Source organism: Sitodiplosis mosellana, unplaced genomic scaffold (genome assembly GCF_009176505.1).
Source record: "Sitodiplosis mosellana isolate CC-2019 unplaced genomic scaffold, AAFC_SMos_1.0 Smas_scaffold_1, whole genome shotgun sequence".
Lineage (NCBI taxonomy): Eukaryota > Metazoa > Arthropoda > Insecta > Diptera > Cecidomyiidae > Sitodiplosis > Sitodiplosis mosellana.
Genome location: NW_022595244.1, coordinates 21,350,243 through 21,369,432, shown reverse-complemented (window position 1 = coordinate 21,369,432; position 19,190 = coordinate 21,350,243). Strand labels below are relative to the sequence as shown.

The 19,190-nt window shown below is 38.4% G+C and overlaps 1 protein-coding gene across 2 annotated transcripts in view; it reads right to left on the bottom strand.

The window, feature by feature from the left end:
* LOC129568368 (uncharacterized) overlaps nt 1–18,337 on the bottom strand; it is an 84,257-nt gene extending 65,920 nt beyond the window's left edge. The window contains exons 1-5 of one of the 2 annotated variants that reach the window (XM_055446103.1): nt 16,751–18,337; nt 9,513–12,339; nt 8,901–9,422; nt 8,563–8,797; nt 8,265–8,483 (exon numbers count right to left, since the gene is read on the bottom strand). In XM_055446103.1, the coding sequence (XP_055302078.1) occupies nt 8,265–8,483; nt 8,563–8,797; nt 8,901–9,422; nt 9,513–12,335 (3,799 nt within the window). In that variant the 5' untranslated portion in view covers nt 12,336–12,339; nt 16,751–18,337. The remainder of the gene's footprint in view (nt 1–8,264; nt 8,484–8,562; nt 8,798–8,900; nt 9,423–9,512; nt 12,340–16,750) is intronic. The other variant, XM_055446113.1, reaches the window with a different exon arrangement.
* Between the last annotated feature and the right edge of the window lie 853 nt (nt 18,338–19,190).

The following is a 19,190-nucleotide window of genomic DNA, read 5'->3' as shown; positions in this document are numbered from 1 at the left end:
CAAGACGATGCCACCAATGTCGGGGCATTTAATCGACAATTTCAACCACTACATTCACAGAGAGCGCCTCCATTCGAAAAATATCATGAAAATGGTATATATCGTCTTTGGCAAATAGCCTACACTTTCTGCGTGTCTGTAATAGCATCAATATTGGGCGTGATCCCTGTTTGATTCATCCATTTTCTCGGAAGTATTATCGTTTTGGCAAACTAATGCTTGGAAATTCGATAAATTCTTCGAATGAACACTTTCATGTGATTTTTCCACTTGATCTTTGGAATAAATACAACTATAGATACTTACCAAACGAATTCAGGTATTCAAAATAATCCAAAATTGCGGGATCCGTTTTGAGGAAGATTTTAATTACGTTTTCACACAAAAAAACACACCACTTCAGAATAAATGTGTATTGTCTCTTGTCTTCTAGTTTGTTTTGTTTCTTGTATTATACCACAAAGTTTATGAACATTCGAAGAAATTGAGTTCACTTTGTCTCGTTCAATATGTATTTACAACAATCATTTGTCGGCCACAAAATTTCAACCAAAACTAAGTTCAACAACAACAACAATGGTATTAAAGTATGTGTGTTTTTCTGATGGTTTGTTTTTCGACAAAGCAAAAAGCATTCAATGACAATGCAAATCTTGAAGCAACGTTGTGTACACCAACGTTTCAACAAAAACTGAAAATTTATGCAAATTATACGCGTCAACACGTTTGGTGTAATGATATTAATTCTCTGGTCCTTCGTAAACAGAAAAAATTAAAATGATGTGACACCTTCGCAGCGAAAGCCGTACACTTTCTGTCGCGATCTGGCGTTGTGATGAGGCCGAGACGTGCAGGGCGAAATTGAAATGATGATGAAGATTTTATCATGATAGCTGACAGCCATTGGGAAAATTAATTTAAAGTTTGGTGTTAATTCTGATCATCATTTCACTCTAGGCTCACATCGTCTCTGACACCGAAACGAAGAAAATTTTCAACGCCTTGTCGCACTGAAGGTGGCAAGTGTAGAAATGTGGTCGATGAAACGGTGACAGACGGCGAGGGATGAAACCGAGTTACAACAATTAGTTTAAATATCGTTTTTCACACCTCGTTTGAATTTTGAGTACAAACTTAAAACCCGGTGACGTTGAACGCTTTTCCGGCATTAAAATCCATGCGGTATACACACAATCACTTGCCGCCGACGAAAAATGGTTTTTAAAGCACAATATCGTTGTGCGTTATTTGCATTCACCAAAAATTGCGTATTTGCTTGTCGAATTACAAACAGAGAGAGAGAGAGAGAGAGAGAGAGAGAGAGAGAGAGAGAGAGAGAGAGAGAGGGAGATAGAAAAACACAGCGAAAAAAGAAGATATATAAATGGAAAGTTGTGTCGCGCCTCGTGCAAACGAGAGATGGTAGTTATAGTCGCCGGAATTGACAATGAACACGTAGAGGAAAAACACTGACTGGCAAACTTCGTCGAAAATATTTCTCTTTTTTTTCGTTTCGTTCGATTAAAAGCACGACTACACCGACGACACAAAACAGAGTTTGAGGAAGGCAATCCAATGTACTACAATTGACAAACACATACCGCGTGTCTATGCATATACATATGGATTCGGAATATATCAGGCTTTTTACTTACACACGCCGAAAATGGGAAATTGTGTTCGTGTCACAAATGACAACACACGACGTTACGTTGTTTTTTTTTTTATCCAGTTTGGTGGAGTAGTCTTTTTGTGGTTGAAATTGTAATGCGGTAAATCGGAGATAATGATCCACACGTAATACAAAAAACGTGTGTCGTGAAATACGTTTCAATTTGAGTGTGAAATTCTGTTTTTATCACTTATCCGCGTTTAACTCTTTCGGAGGGGGCGCGCAACTAAACTGGATGCTTTTGTTAAACTTAAAATAATATCCACTTTTTTCTTGTCTCGTATGTTTTTCCCTTTCGATTTGGTTTTTTTAATTTTTTAATTCAATGGTTAATCGGTCACTGTGAAAGTCACACATAAGCACTTGAACAAGTGTCAATATTTTTCAATTGGTTACGACCAATGTTTCACAATTTGATACACAAAAACGAAATAAACTCGCTCGCCTGAAGAATCATCGGCGAAATATTCATCACACAAAACGACTGGCTGTGTCTTGATTCGAACACGCTTTAGTGCGCACTAAATAAACGACTGAATACATGCACGGTATGTGATTTTCGCTTTCGTATTCTTGAATACATGTGACATAACAATAAAAAAAACAGAAATATATATATATATATATATATATATAGGGAGCGTTTTGCCTGAATCAGTCCAAATAGCACTTCGTACAAACGCTAGAACAAGTCTAAAGGCAAAGGAGAATCGCGTGTTGCTACTATGCAATCAGTCGAAACAATACATTGAAAACGTGCGGTGCCATCGCACAATCGTATGTGTGTACACAACACTGTGTGCAAACGGTACGCATACTCCAACAACACGTCACTTATCACATGCGAAATACGAAACGAACAACATTTTCTGAAATTTCATACTCGAAGATTCTCGCAAAAGTTTCAGATTGTGTGCAAAATCATATGAAAAAAAAAGAAACAACAGCAGCAGTGACGGCAACAGCACACAGAATAGACGGCACATACAGTGAGAGACAAAAAGACCGCGATGATACGATACACGAGCAACAGAGTTTAGAAGGAACGTATTGAAACTGGAGAAAAATTATTTTTCAGATGGATTCAGTGCGAGCCACAACGCAAAAAAAAACATCAGCTAGAGCAAAGGCAGCAGCTAGTCGAGAGTAGCGACGGTTAAATCGCAGTGTGTATGGCATTGAATGTGGCTTTTGTCACGTCAATGCGATGTTCCGCACGTTTCGATGTGCGGGAGAGTGAGCGAGTGAGAGAAAGAGAGTCTGAATCCGAGTTTGCGGTAGATGAGCTCGCATTTATGTATACACACCATATTTTTCTAAACCGATAACAGATTCGTGCTTAAGTTGATAATTTCGTTGACTGAATCAATGTGTGAGAGGGAGAGAGAGAGAGAGAGAGAGAGAGAGAGAGAAGTCCGATGGCAGTGTATCGATATACACAAACAACCAAGTTTGTAGTGACAACAAGTACTCAGTCGACTGAATCTAATGCTTTTCCCAATCAGTCTTGCTCTTTCTCTGTTTTTCTATCTTTCTTCCCCTCGCGTCTCTTGCTCGCTCTTTCTCTTTCACACACTTCAATTCCTTCTGTTATATCGTAGCCAAAAGGCCACATCTCAGTGCATAAAAACTTCCAGTTCGATGCATTTTGCAGGCGCATTATTAGCGCCAAAGAATTGAAAATCATGCAATTCTCTGACTGTGTGTGTTCACTGCCGTTGAGCGATACACTTCTCAAATGAACTGACTTTAACGCCACATCAGTGCTGCTACTGCTGCTGTCGCTGCCGTTGAATCAATTGCGATGTGAATTGATTTCGATTTCGTATTTTTTTTCTCTCTTTGTACGTCGTTTGAATCGTATACCGATCATATTCAACAGTGTAGCCAACGCGCGAATGCCTATTTGTATGGGTGTTTGAGCCAACTTATACACTAGAATAACGATACGCTGTTCAAACAACACAAATAAAGAAGGGAAAAAAAACAACACATGCGCCAACGAACGAAACCTTCGCTTGTGTATGCGTTATTCATCCGAACATATTGAGTAGCAAACACACTATTACTTCATATAGATTCACGCTAGCAAGTAGTCTTTGAACGTTGTGTGTGTGGTGCGTCTTTTGCGTCTCATGAAAATTTACGCTACCGCTCTTGTTGCTCTTTCGAATGATGTTGAACGAAGTGAACTTGTGGATTGTCGTATGACGATTTCGTAGTAATGCAAATTCTCCCACGAATGAATTGAATTTGATGTGTGTATTTGGATTAACATTCAAAAGTATGTTCACATGTTGCTATGTTGTTTTATGATTTCAATCTTTCCATCGATGCTTTAGCGACGGAAGAGATTGGGCACCGTTATACCGATACATTTTGGCAAATTGTAATGAAACAAACAGTTTTGGTGGTGTCAAAGTTCCGTTCAACTCATCAACACAAATTTTCTTCTTTTTTATTCCTCTGCACCAATGTTTTGCCGGTCATGACACTTAAAAAAAACCGAATTCATGAGGCAGCAGTAAAAAATACACATCAATCTGATGGAACAAAAACAATAAAAATGGCAAAGTGCCGAAAGAGGTAATTATGTTAGCATGAAATGGCATGAATAATGACGAGCAAGAAGAGATTCGCAAAATACAATAGAAAATTGGGCTCTAAGCGAACAAGTATAGCGTTGAAGTGGGTGCGATTTGATTTTTTTTTTCGCACATGAATCTTACGCAATACCGAGTATATCGACCAAGTAATGACCACGTCACACAGCGGTTCAATGCACTAGTGCCAAATTAATGAGCGCGATTAGTGATCAACTTAAGATCGATTCGGTTGCGTACATTGCCCTATTCACGTCGTCTCTTTGCTGGCGCAAATTTTTGCACGCCAAAATGCGTGTATACAGATCTGGAACATAAGATAGCGCACATAAAAGAAGTTGAGAGAGGAAGAAAAAAAATAGAATTATTCCCATTCGAATAAAGAGACCAATAGAGGAGCCACGTGTTTGGGAACGGGAATTTGACGAGAAAAGTCAACGATTCATTCGGACTCAGTCGAGTGTGGCGAAAAAGTCATCGACACTGTGATTTTATGTGCGAAATGAACATCGAATGTGCCCGAGAACATTACCAATTCAAAATGGAATTGATTCGAGCAAACGAAGAGATTTCATTGCATACTTTATTTTCGAACCATGTATATTGTGGTCGTAGTTTCAATTTTTTTTTAGAGGGTGAAGTCTCATCAACGATTCGATACATTCAATACTTTGGAACAATATGAATATGGTTGCCATCCTAAAAATATCCCAGTAAAATTTCCTTTGATATACGTCAATACTAATTGACTTTGGTTAATTTTTACCATTACGATTCCCCAACTGCAATCATAAAAATGGTAATCGGAAAATGTTTCTTTTCGATGCAGAAGAAGTGAAGAGAATTCCACTAGATATACCACACCAATATGTTGCATTACAACGCATTTGAAATTCGTTGCAGCAATAAAATGGTCGCCGTTACTGCGTACTAGTGAATCATATCTTCAAATAATGAAAATAAAAAGAGAGAAGAAGCGTCGGTATTAGAAATAAAAGCTGAATGTGGCAATCAATTGAGACATGCCAAATAAAAGTGTATATTTGCATTTCAATGAAACGAGCGTCGAGTGATTTCCATTGAAATCGAGAGTGAATGAAGAGTTCACTTCACACAAAATACCTCATCGATGTGCTTGCTATACCCAGTGCTTCAGGACTATTTCAATTCAATTGTAATATATATTTTATTCATTTTCCCCGGTTGAAGCACCATATCAAGCAGTTCAGCACACATACACACACACACATAATGGTATTTAAATGTGTCGAATGAAATGACGAGTCAAGCAGTAAAAAAAAGAACTGGCAAAAGAAATAAAGCAACACCACTTGATACTTGTGTGGATTCTTGTGCTTTTGCATTGAAAACGTCATTGCATCACATAAGCACATCATACGTATGTATGTTTGTCTCAAACGGGGGCAACACAAACACAAGTCGACCGAAGGTACGAGTGAAAGAAAAGCATAAATGTTTAATGCAAACTTTCTCTCTGTTCACAAAGACACACTCTAATAAGAAAAGTACACTCTTTTCAGAAATGACAAAGAATGCGCAATTGATGTCGAACCTTTAAGCTATCACTTTACGTGAATTCCTTTGTATATCATGCGAAACTTACATTCCTTTTGATTGAACATGCAATTCAGTGTTGCTTCTCGTTCATACACTCGAATCCATTGTGATGTCATAGAATGTAATATTCAGTTGAAACTATGCAAAAGAATCCCGTTACCTTTTTGGTGCGAATAAAATCAAAGCCTTCTTCGATTTTTGACACAATTGCGAGTGACATGAAAAACCGCTCCAGTCAATGTAAAGTGTGTGTGTTCATTTTACGTGCTTGCGCGATAACCAAGTATCAAAATTAGTAAATTATAAAGAGTATAACAATGATGAGTCCTCGATGCATACGAGATTTTCGACAACAGACAAACAGCATAATGTCGAGTTGTATGCCGCATAATTAATTCATTTGCAGTCATGAATAATGGAAAGGGTGCAGCGAAATGTAAATATATGGCACAAATTTAATTTAAATCTCACACATGTGAAAAGCCAAAATGAAGCCCCACAGAATGGCACGAGAATGGCAAAAACACACATGTTTGCCAATGTGTTTATGCATGTATTTATAATATATGCGACGCATATGAAAATAATTTCATCATTTTATCCTCTCCTTTCGTGTGTCACGTCTGGAATTCTTTTTTCTGGTTTTTCCACCCAAAAAATATTCAAGTGCAACAGTGATGTAGTACATTTGGAGCACTTCATGATATTTAATTTACTTGTTAAAGCGATAGTAGTACAGTGTATCAAATAACTTTCAAATAAAAAGGGAACGTATGATTTGTTTGCAAACGAGAAAATGAAAGAAAAGAATTTGCCGCGCCTAAAAAGCTGTTTTGCTGAAGGTTGAATTATGTCTATCATATTCTCCAATTCAAAGGGGAAAAAAAGCTGCACGCTTTTTTGAAATGATTCAGGAAGCTGTGTTCGCTATGCTGCGATGACTCTGTAGAATTTCATAAAATGGAACACTTTTTGTATAACTTTTACTTACCTGTTTCAACCTGTTTCAAGCGCATTTTTATTTTAACTTGTCCCAAATTTGAAAATGCATTCAATTTGTGACGTTCATCACGTTTTCTCCCGCACTCTCTGAATAAACGCAAATTTTAACTTCATTTTGGTTTTTGCGCAGAGTCAAATAAATGTATACAAATTGATGTTATTCACAAGGTCATAAAACGGTGCATTCAAAATGAAAGCAAATAGATTTAGTGGATAAGAGAACGAGAAACAGAGGGAGAGGGAGAGAGAGAGTGAATTGAGTGAACTTTGCCATATGCGGTACGCACTGATACAGGTTGTTGTTGTTTTTTTCTTCTATTTTTGAAAAGTAGTGTCAGAGTTATAATGGATGGTAGCCCGAATATCATACACGCTTATTTATCGTTTAACGTGTACTTCATACACCAGCGCAACAACACATGAATCAATTGTTCATTTGTTGTAATTAAGGCACTCATGGAAATTGTGTCTGTCATAATTGGTGTTAGAAAGCCGACAGAACAATAACACAAAAAAGGGTGTCGTGTCGATGCTTTCCATGTTATTCAGAACAATGGAGTATTACCGATTGATTAACTTAAGCCCGCGTATTGATTCCAATCAATTCAAACCCTATTCCACAACGAGACACACAGCACACCCATCGACTAAATTTGATTTAAATTGAGCATCAAACACAAAAGCTTCTGAATAATTCATTTGTTAAATTGAAATCAACACTTTTGTAAACGCTTAAGCTTTAACTTTTTGGTGGCAATTTATGTTGGTGTAATTTTTTTGTGTCTCTCGAAAAACCAAAAACAAACAGGCAAGAGAGAGAGAGAAAAAAAACACGGCCGCCAAATCCAAAATAAAATGATGGAAAAACTTTAGCAGACACAAAAAGATTAAAAACGAACACACAAAGTTTTTCCGTTTAATTAAAACCGCCAGGAGGAATAAATTGCTCTTTCACAGCATGTGATATCACATTTCATGCGGATCGGTTTGTGTGTACAGATGAAAAACGAGGATTTGTCTCTCGATTCGAAAATGCTGCCAAAGCCTTTTCGGGTAGACTCGTTTTTTTTTGTGAGAGCATACAATTTTTCGTGTCCGCAACATAGTCATTGGATTTATATAACAAGCTGTCTCTTTGTCGTCGAAACCAACAAATCGAGCTGAAAAAAAACACCGATTGAACTATGAGGCGACAAGAGAGAAAAAAAAAATCCATTATAGGACTGGTTTCGAACACTATGTTTTTTTTCCTCGGCGTAACTTACTGACTGCAAACAATAGCGTTTTTTAAATAACTTTACACCATAAAAATTTATTGTCATGCCAATAGAAAAAGCAGGCGATGTTTTTGCTTTATGTTGGAAATGAAGTTTAATAAAATTGAATTTAAAAAGTTGCATTGCACTCACCAGTGGGATCGTGATGTACTTGTGGTGGCATTGGGCAAAACGCACTCGATGGATGATGTATTGGTGGCGGTGGCTGAAGTAAATGCGGATGTATGGTCCCTTGTGGTGGATGTGCGTACATCGGTGGATATCGATACGGCGGCTCACAATCGGGTGGCGGCATCGATAACAAACCTGATGATGACGACGACGGGGTTCCAATTGGTACTCCGTGTGGATCTAATAAATTAAAATTAAACATAGTAGCGTTAATTGAACACGAACTTAGTTTGTCATTGGGTGTGATAAGCACACTCACCACATTCGTTACCTGGCGGCAGCATACACGATAATGCACTCAGTGGAGTGTACGATTTGGGTGGCTCTTGCGGCGTTGGCCGAACGAGTCGCTCCTCAGTTACACTAGACTGAACGCGATATTGCATCTTACAATAAGCCTCTTGGCTCGAGCCAAGCGTCGAATTAACATAGACTCCAGTGATTGTTACGTCAGTGTCTTGAACGATTACAACGTTCGTCGAAACGGGCTTTGTCTAAAGAAGAAGAAAAAAATCGATTCGAAAACATTCATTCATGCGAAAAAGTAGCAAATCTCATCGAAATCCAAAATGCCTCTTGAGAGAATTAAATACGTACATCTTTTAATTCGAATACTTCATTTTTGATCTCCTTAGCTTTTTTCGGCGGTGTAATTCGTTCGTCTGCATCGGCACTGACTTTGTACATTTTCTCTTCGCATTTGTCCAATTGACGTTCCACCTCGTAAGTGGCTGCCATCATTGCACTTGCATTCAAGCTTGCCATGCGCTTCCGAACGACCACCTCTTTGACATCGCTTGATTTGGAAACGGTGGTGGTTGATGCTGTGGCAGCCTTGCGAGCTATGGATTTTTTAAATTTTTTCAGCACAGGCTTTCGGTCAGTTGTGTGCGATTCACGATCGGAATCGCTGTCATTACTGCTATTATCACTGTCATCGCTGTTTGGTTTTGCCTTGGTGACATTCTTCTTTTTCGCTTTATTTGGAGTTGCTTTCAATTTTTTATGAGCCACTTTACTCGATTCATCTTTGCCGACAGTGTTTGGCTGTTTTTTGGTCGATGCAACTGACTTTTTCGGTAAAGGTTTCTTTTTTACTTTGGCTTTTTGTGGTTTCGTCTACAAGTTCGAATCGACCCGAAAAAAATATATATAAACAAACTGATAAATTTGATCAAATCTATAAAACGTAGTCAATGTGTAACTTACCGTTTGTGTTTCTTCCCTTTCCGTGTCAGATTCGTCCATGCTGCTGTTCTCCATTTCCCACATTGTGCCCTCACCACGTACACCCGGCACTTTGCGCAAAGTTCGATTATTAACAGCAACGTCATCACGAACTATTTCGCTATTTGCATTGTCACCATCTTTTTTCGGCTTCTTTCCTTTCTTCTCCATATCGGCTTTCACTTCCTTCTCTTTGCCATGGCTGCTCTTGGCCGTCGCTTGGTTCGGTTCAATCTTATCAGCATCCGAAACAATTTTCATTCGTTGCACATTTTGTGGCTCTTTGACGAAACCAAGCTCTTGAGCCGTCCGTGATTCGTTCTCATACAAACATTGAACTTTTGCCAGTGCATTCAATGAAGCCATTCGATGTCGTTTTGGTCCCGAATAAAATCCAAATAGTTTCAAGCGACGATTCTTGGCTGCCAATTTGTGGCCATTATTTGCATGCACTTTTGTCGATTTCTTTGTTTCGCCGGCATTACTATCTGGATCATTGTCACCTTGTTCGATTTTCGCGTCAGATGCACTATTTCGACTGGCGCTACCTTTTGTGCTTGTTGACGTTGGCTTGGGATCGGTTTTTGTTGTTTTAGCTGTTTCTTTCATAACTTTGTGCCTGATTTGTTTCTTTAATGGTAAAGTTTTTGATTTCTCGACGGTCTTTTTAGCATCATCTTTTCCCACGCTCTTCTCATTGGCCGCTGCATTTGATGGAATTTTTTCGCGCTTTTTCTTGTGCACGTATGGTGTATCATCGCCGCTAAAGTTTGCATCATGAAATTCATACACATCTGATTTGCTCGTTGTTGCTGTTCCAGTTTCCTTTTGGTTTGTTAACTTCTTTTTTGGAGCGGCAGTGGCAGCAGCAGCAGCAGCAGCAGCAACGCCCGTTCCAGTACTCGAACCCGTTGGTTTTTTAAAGTTACTACTTTTTGCTGTATTTTGTTTGTTTGCTGAACTGCTTGCAGCATTGACTAGTTTTGTACTTGCATTGGAGCTTTTCGCATTTGATTCCGTTTTTTGTGCGTCACTTTTTGAGTTTAGCTGGGCTTTGAGCTCAGTCAATGATAAATTGTCGTCGTCAGACATTTCATCTGGTTCAGCTGGAGATTTATGCTCATCATTTTTCTTTCCATCATCTTGACACACTTTCAGTTCTTTTGTCGTTTTGTTCTGGAGTTGTTTTGCTGCCGATTTCAATGATGCGGATTTTACTGTCGCCAACGATGATTTGACTTTCTTTTTGCTTTTCAAATCGATTTTAATAATCTTGGATCCTTTTGCCTCGGTTTGTTCGGAATTTGCAGATTTTTTACTAGGTTTTGGTTTTGCTGTGCCTTTGCTACCACCACACTTATTCGCTTTATCATTCGGTTTCTTTGACTTTGTGTCCTCGGTTGATGCCTGATGCGGAGACGCCTTCGGAATTGCGGCAGCTGTTTCTTTGTCCATAATCTGTTCACTGCTTTGTTTAATTTGATCGCCAATTTTATCATCGGTTTTATTGTCATTTGCAAGTTTTTGTTTTGCTTTCGCATTCTTTGATATCGTTTTGATTGCGTCTCGACTATTTGTTACCAAGTCGGACGCTGATTCAATTACATCTAATTTCTTTTCATTTAAAACTTTTTTCTTTGTCGTTTTCACAATTTTATTATCCTTTTTAACTGGTTTGGTACTGGTGCTGGTGGTGTTGTTCGTGTGTGGTGGTGGTCCTGTTGCTTCACCGCTGCCGCTACTGTTGTTGCTGACATTGTACTGTTTTACCACTTCGTTTATCGCCTCGGCGATTGTGTCGATAAGTGATTTCGATTCGTCCACTTGTGTTTTGATTTCTATCCGTTTCTCCGTTGAAACGACAGGTGCAACCACTTTGGCTGGCGATTCGTTTGTTGGCTTCAATTTTGCCTTTTGTGATTTGTTTGCATTTTTATCACCCTCTGTCTTTCTGTTGTCATTAGTACTTCTCTTATTTTTCTCATCGTCTTGAGCCGATTTTGTCGTTGGTTTCGGTTTAGCGGGCGATTTAACTTTGGCCGTCTCTTTCTTTTTGCCCATTTTATTATCGCTTTTATTTTCAGCGGATTTTAAAGCTGCTTCATTTTTGCTGAGTTTTTCGTTTGTGGCTGCACTTTTGTTCGAATGATTTGGTCCAGGTGAACTAACCGAGGAAGGTGACCGATTACCCGATGAATTGAATGTTGCTGATGCGGCACGCGCCTTCGTTTTCACATTTTCGCATATCGATGCCTTTATTATACGATCCGTGTCTGAGTCAGATCCGGTCGATTCGCGGGTCACCACCGCCACGCTGCTATAGCCGCACAGTTGAATATCTAAGTTTTTCAACTCTTTGCTCTTAATGATTTTCTCGTCTTTTACAGCAGCGACAGCGACGGCAGCCGCTGACTTCTTCTCGCCATTGATTCCCGTTTCGTCTTTTCGCCGTGGAATTGGCGTGGTGGATTTCCTTTCCGATTTCGGTTTTTTGTTATTCGACTTTTCTTTGGAAGAATTGAATCCCATCGCTGCTGATGCTGCTGATGCTGATGCTGATTTGCCCGTTGTGCTGCTGCTTTCAGTTTTATTTAATGACTTTGATTTTTTCTCATTATTTTCGCATTCATCTTTGGTTTTTGCCGATTTTTTGATTGTTAGTTTTTTACTCGAAACAGATTTAACGGATGACGGAATGGGACGTTGTTTGGAGGCAGTATTTGGTTTTATTGGCTTCTTTACTTTAGGCTTTTGCGATTTTGCCAACGATCCAGCCAATCTCGTCTGCGGTTTTTTCGCATGCATTTTACTGAAACATTGAAATTGAAAGAGAAAACGAAAACGAAAACGAAATTGATGAAATTGTTCTTCCGTAAGCTTGCAACACATCGTCGACAGTCAGTCTGTGCAAAATTAGCAATTTACATCCAAATTAACGCCCCCACCAGTTCTTGTCAATTAACCTTGATGGCACCAACTCAGTCATTAAATTTTGATTCTTGTCAACAGCAAAAACAAAATGTGTTTTCGCCCTGAACTTTGCTGTTTCAATTAGAATATATCATATAAAACAGATGATTTAAGCGTTGAAGAGCAATCAAAAACAAAAATTTGCAACCGTCAACAGGAACGAAAAGTGAGGAGAATGAACAAAAAAAAAAACCAAGCGCCGTCAAATCTTGTTTTCAAATGACATTGGACAATGTGACAAAATGTGTGTTTGGTTTTGCGGCAAAGGCGAAAAGAAGTAATAAGTAGAAGACGATACGATGTCACGTTTCACACCTTTGTCAACAACAGTTTCGCTTATCTCACAATGGTTTATGGCCGCACAGCGACAGAGAGCAACAAAAAAAAAATGAAAATACGACAGACAAAATGAATAAAAGTATTTTTTTTCGGTCTTTATTTTGTTTCTCTTCAATTTGTTTGTCTCCCTACATTTGCGGTTGCTTTCGATTGATGAGTTTGCAATATTCCAGCCCAAATACAAAAGCACTCTTTCATAAAATTCTAAATTCAATGTTGTGTTGTAAGTGGATTAGGGCTTAACTGACCGTATTATTTACATCGTTTACATTTAGAGAATGTTAATGGACTGCATCAAAGTTGACAATGATGTCATCGCATAAAGTTAAATTATGGGAGACGTGTGTTTTGTCAATGCATGGCATGCATTTGGAATTGCGATACAATGGGTGGTTCTTGGCCATGGACTGAACCACCGCACACGCACTTGATGATAGTGCGCCTTCGGTCACCTGCACTATGTCGTCAATTCATAAAACAACTTTGGTGTCAGACCATCAGACGTAGACATAAGCCGCATACAGTAATTATACAAATTCGACACTAAAAGCGACTAATTTATCACTAAATGATATGCACGATGCCAAGCTATTGATAGCATTTGCTCAACCATTTTGTGGATTCATAATCCGTTGTTTATGAAAACATCATCGTTACACACAGAGAGTTCAGAGCCGTGCCATGCTGCAGCATTCGAAAACCACTTTTCAGTGATTGGTGTTGGTTGTTTCGGAAAAGGGTAAATTTTATTTGTAAGTCATGTGTTTACCACAATATTTGACTTTTACGCATCCGAACAATTTGCAGCCTTTGCTGACGAATTGGATGCTGAATAATGAACTGGATACGCTCATAAAAGCATTTCCAAACACCAGCAACTCATCATCGCATTGAAAGCATAACAATACGATTGCCATGGCATGCGGCTCCCGAGATAGCATCCAACATTCAATGAAATTCAACCCTTGTTTATGGCTGTATATATATACGTAGCTGGAGAGACGAAAACAACATAACTATTGATTTTATGAAATCCGTTTTATCAATATGTTTCGGAACGCTACGGATGAGTGACAAACTCATGGAAAGTGTGTTTTATTGATGCTGATGCTAAACATTTTAGCGATAATTCCGTCATGATGAGGATTTAATGTGAACGATATGGTTTATCGTTGGATATATACATGCTGATCCGATGCTGCTGCTGCTGTTGGCTGCTGTTGTCTTTGTTGTTGTCATTTTCTCTCTCGTCGTTCGCTACTACATGCATCAATTAACTAACAGGTCGAGGTCATTCTCTTCTCTGCGAAATTTTGCAAAACGTGCAAAATGTCGAATCGAAAATAGGAACAATGCACATCAATTGCAGTGACAGTGAAGTGTTGGCAACATAAACAAAACCATTTCATTCAAAGGCAACCGCATGAACTGTGTGTTTATTCATCGGATATTTGGGTTAATTGAAATATAGATCAAGGTAGTATGTTCACGTGTCAATCGCCCATTCAAGTCATTCACACTACACATTTGAAATTTACTAACAAAACCGTTTAAATTGCGATAGGCAAAGAACTAATAGGTGACAAATGTTGTTTGATTAGAGAACCCATTGGAGAAATTAGTATTAATTTCTATTTCTAACGTGAAAATTCGAAAGTATTGAGAAAAAATTGCGTTTTTTTTTTTTTCAGAAAATTGAAAATAATAATTGACACCGGTTTTGGCTCGTGCGGCTAGAAAGACAGATTATTCACTGCGGAAGTAAAATTGAAGTAAAATGAATTGCACTTTCAAGTGCTTATCAAACAAAAAATAACCTCTCCGTCCCTTTCACCGAATCTCAAAAGTCTCGTGAATGTCGAAAGGATGATAAGTGATAGCTCTTATCAATTTGCTACGTTTGGATTTCATCGTGATAACTGATATTATGCGTTATCACTCTCTGTCATATGTTTTATCTACTTGAAAATCTGCGCTTATAGAAAAAAAACTGATGAATTGTAAAATAGTCGCAAATGCGATAAAGAAAGTCGTTGTGTTTATTGTAGTGAATAAAATTCACTGAATATATCCATGAAAGTGAAACATGATGTTTTGACAACTTCAGTGCGCACACATTTCACCAGATAAGATCAAAGTAAAGGGATGATAGATAGTATACTTTATTTATTGTCGCACCGAATACAAATTTATGAATATTTCTCTCTGAATGCAATGAATTTTGTTTCTTCGAACACACTTTTTCCTTCTGCTGATATTCAGATGGATGAGCGATTCGATTAAAGTTTTCTTCGTTCAGAAAGAAAATACGTGCGTGAAAATGCAAGTAAAATGTTGAACATCATCATTATTTTTGGAAAGCAGAAATGAATGTAATCGATAGTATGCGATGGGAGTGCAACGCAATCAGTTTATGACATCTGTGCAAGTGAATCTAATTTGATGCGTGTACTGACGATTACAATATGCTCGTCTACACTGGCAAAATGATGTTTAACAATACATAAAAGCGAGAAAGTTCAGAGATGAAAATAAATCGATGTCAAACGAATGAAAAAAAAAACAGAAAATCGCTGGGCATTCGATGGGTTTGGATGATGATGATGATGATGGTGTCGTCGTCTCAACCCTCGATGCTTGTAAAATCTTGTCGACGATTGCATGTCACGGGCGACACAATGAAGGCAACGAACAAAGTGGCAGTTACACGATGTACTCCAAGTACAGCCACTTGAACATGGCACTCACAACGTTCATGTCAATATGCCATACACATATATTTTGCAGTTTTTTGTCAAGATCAAGTGCGACAGCACAACCCCAAAGAAGAAGACGAACGAATGAACAAAAAAAAAAAATTCATGTTGCAAGATAGCAAACCATTTTCGATGCGGAAATTCGAGAATTTTTGCGGCTAGTGCAAAAGAACGGCACATAGAGAGTGAGTGCGAAAATAAAACTAGCATTTTAAAGTTCTTGGCTGCTCATCGAACACAGTGATTGTAGAAAGTTGTCAAAACATGTGGAGGCTGAAACTCGGGCAAATTTCATTTTCTTTCTCTTTTATCGGCAAGAAATTGAATTGCTATTACTAACTTCGAACATGATGTAAGCCTCTAAAGATTCGTTCGAATTCAGAAAGATCAATCGGTGAACCTCCGTACAATATAAAATACTATAGTATTTTAACATCATATGTGATGTCGTCATATTCCGTCGAGCTGGTCGATGGAGCGAAACATTTGAAGATGAGCTGCTCAGTGTTCTAAGTGAACACTTTTGACAAAGCCGTACTTGCTATTCACTGTGGCATTCATGTGCTGTGAATGGCATTGGGCACATTACGGCAAAGGAATCGACTAAAAATGAGTGTATTTTACGCATCACTACCGCAAGCAAACAAAACATTACACAATTTTTCTGCTTTATTGTAAACGTGTTTGTAAGAAGTTTACGTGCCGTATGTATCGTTTTTATGTTCATTTCATGTGGCTGGTTGAGTTAGCTCAGTCTCACCAAGTCTCAATCGGTCTTTTGCGCTCTTTCGCTCCTTTTCTGTCTTGCATTCGCATATATTTGTTCGACATTTACACTTACACACAATTCATTGTTAACACTTTTGTTATTCTCGCATACATGCAAAAATGTCTATACATCGTAACTGTTCAAACGGGCACTTCCACAAGATACTCGAATAATGAATGCCAAAAATACTACAAAATAAATGTACTCAACTGAACTGGACTGAAATTATGTATGCATTGAATACAAACAAATTTTGGGCATGTTTTGTTTCGATATGAATGCGAATATGAGCAGTCCAACTGTCAACCGATGTGTTATTTCTCTCTATACATAAAACCATAGAATGATTGTCATTTGAATTATACGCCAAAATATGGCATTCTTACTTTGTACTTCAGTTGAATGGAATTCCTTCAGTCGAATGTGAATAATGTGTTGATCGCCAACATTGTCTACAGAAATGTAGTTTGACTATCCGAATCCAAATCGGGAATTCGAATTTAGAACAAATGCCACTTGAATGTGAAACCAACATACATATATATGTGTATATATAGTTTTGAAGGCTGTTCTGTTCATACAAGCACTTTGGCAGTTTGCACACAATTTTAGCGCTTAACACACACTAAATTATTCAGTTTGAAATCATTCACAAATTATCGATGAACTGAAATTGCTTAGACGCACTCACTTTTCACCATTGGATTTCAACCAAATGTGTGTTCAACCCTTTCATTATTTTCAACGTTTCTTTTTTCTTCGTCACTGTTAAACTATTTATATCCACAAACACACAACATTGGCTGTTCTGTTCAGCTCACTTCGGTTATTGATTGTTTACGCGTTTCGGCACTCTGATTGCGCTCAACTTGATCGAAAATTCCTTGTGAATGAAAAGTCTTCTCACGATATCACCGAACACAATGAGAGGGGGAGAGATAGAGTAACGAGATTCGGTTGACGAAAATCAGGTTGCTTACATATCAACAACTGAACTCACAATGGAAGTGATTCGCATGCGATGGCGGAAAATGCTCTGTTTCTTAGCATTGATTTTGCGAACGATTTGGAAAACGTGCCTTTTTCCCGCAAAACCGAACATGCGTATCGATGTTCTTCGTGCCGATATGTCTTGTGAGTGAGTTTGATGCACACGGTTTGGTTGATAAAATTGCTGGATAATGAGCTTGAAAGACGTTATCGTTGCGTATCTCTCTCGCGCGCGTTTGACGCCGTTGATGTGTTGGCTGAATGTTGCCGACAAAAAGGATAATAGCTCTAGAGCGCCGAGAAAAGGCGCTGTAATTTATCAGATGATTACAATTAAAGGCGTCTGGTCGATTCGAATATTTCCATAGTCTTTTCTTCGAGGGCGCTTAATCTGTCGAAAGTCGTATTATTATATTGTGAAACTTTGAATGTGCGTAATTTTCGCCTCCTAATGAAATTAAATGCGTATGCGAAAATTGAATTTCATCGCAACGAAGCGCTTTCTTTTCTTTTTCACACTTTGATTCAATGTCGTTTGAATATTAACTGAAAAATCGCATAGCAAATGTTCGGTATTCGTCAACGTTACCGTTCGATTTAAATAAGTTTACATGGTTTAACGTTATCAAGCATACTGCACACTGTACACTGTGGCACGTATGAACGCACTATTGCTACTCTCACTTCGCATACTACTGAATAGAACTCGTACTTTTCACTTCGCGTAACACACTCTCTCTCGTCCATGGAACATTTTCTTATCAGAATTTCACAACTGAACACCACATTCGTTCGAAGCAAACGATAAGCCGTTGAACTTTATTCGATCACAATTTCAATTCAATGATATTCATTGGTGATTTTTGCACAATTTTACGAACTTTTCCCGTCAATTTCCGAACAAATTATGAAAAATATATCGAACGCAACTGAGAAAATGATGATGGCGCGCCCTACGTTTTTTTCGTTTCTCATTTGACTGTTGTGTGTTGTTCAGCTTTAATGAAGAAAAAAAAAAACTTCAACTTCATCGAGATATTGCGAGAGTCAAAAACAGTGGAATGGAACGAGCGAGACCGACAAATACAACGAATGAAACAGAAGGAGAGGGAAAAAGAAACGACAGCATGCATGGCTGTGTGTATGTGTGTACATTGGATGGATTGTGTGTACACACCAGTGTACAGAGAGTCAAGAATTTACCATTGAACGTTGAAATTTAACGTTCAATACATTGAAAAGGTTCATTGTGCTTGCTGTTCACATGCGGGCGCGATATGCGCGCAACAGAGAAAGACACAACGCGCGCGAAGGAGAAATGTTTTGGCTATTTATACGAGAAATGCACGCAAATGAGAGATAAAAACCGTGTTGCTGTCAGTTTTATCCGCATTGGTATTGGTGCTGTGTTGTGCTGTTCACACAAAACACGCTCATATGTGCCCCCGTATACACCATGCTATCGACATTTGGTGGAAAACGCAATGCATTCAGAGAAACTCAACTGAACGCAAAGTATACAAAACATAAACGTAATAAAATGCAATACGCATGACAGCGCCATACACACACACACACACACACACTCATACACGTATGCCACGCAAACCGTCACATTCATCATGTGTGTAATAAACACACCGTTGAGTATAGAATTACGAGAATATGCTTCGATGAACATTCATGCGATGCGGTCGCTTCGTAGCATGTACATTTGGTATACACACACTCACGATTCAAGTGAACATTTTAAGCGATATTTTCTATTTTTATTTAGATTACATTGAATGTATCCACGGTTGCAATACTCGCATCTGCGCAATGCCGTGCGGTTTC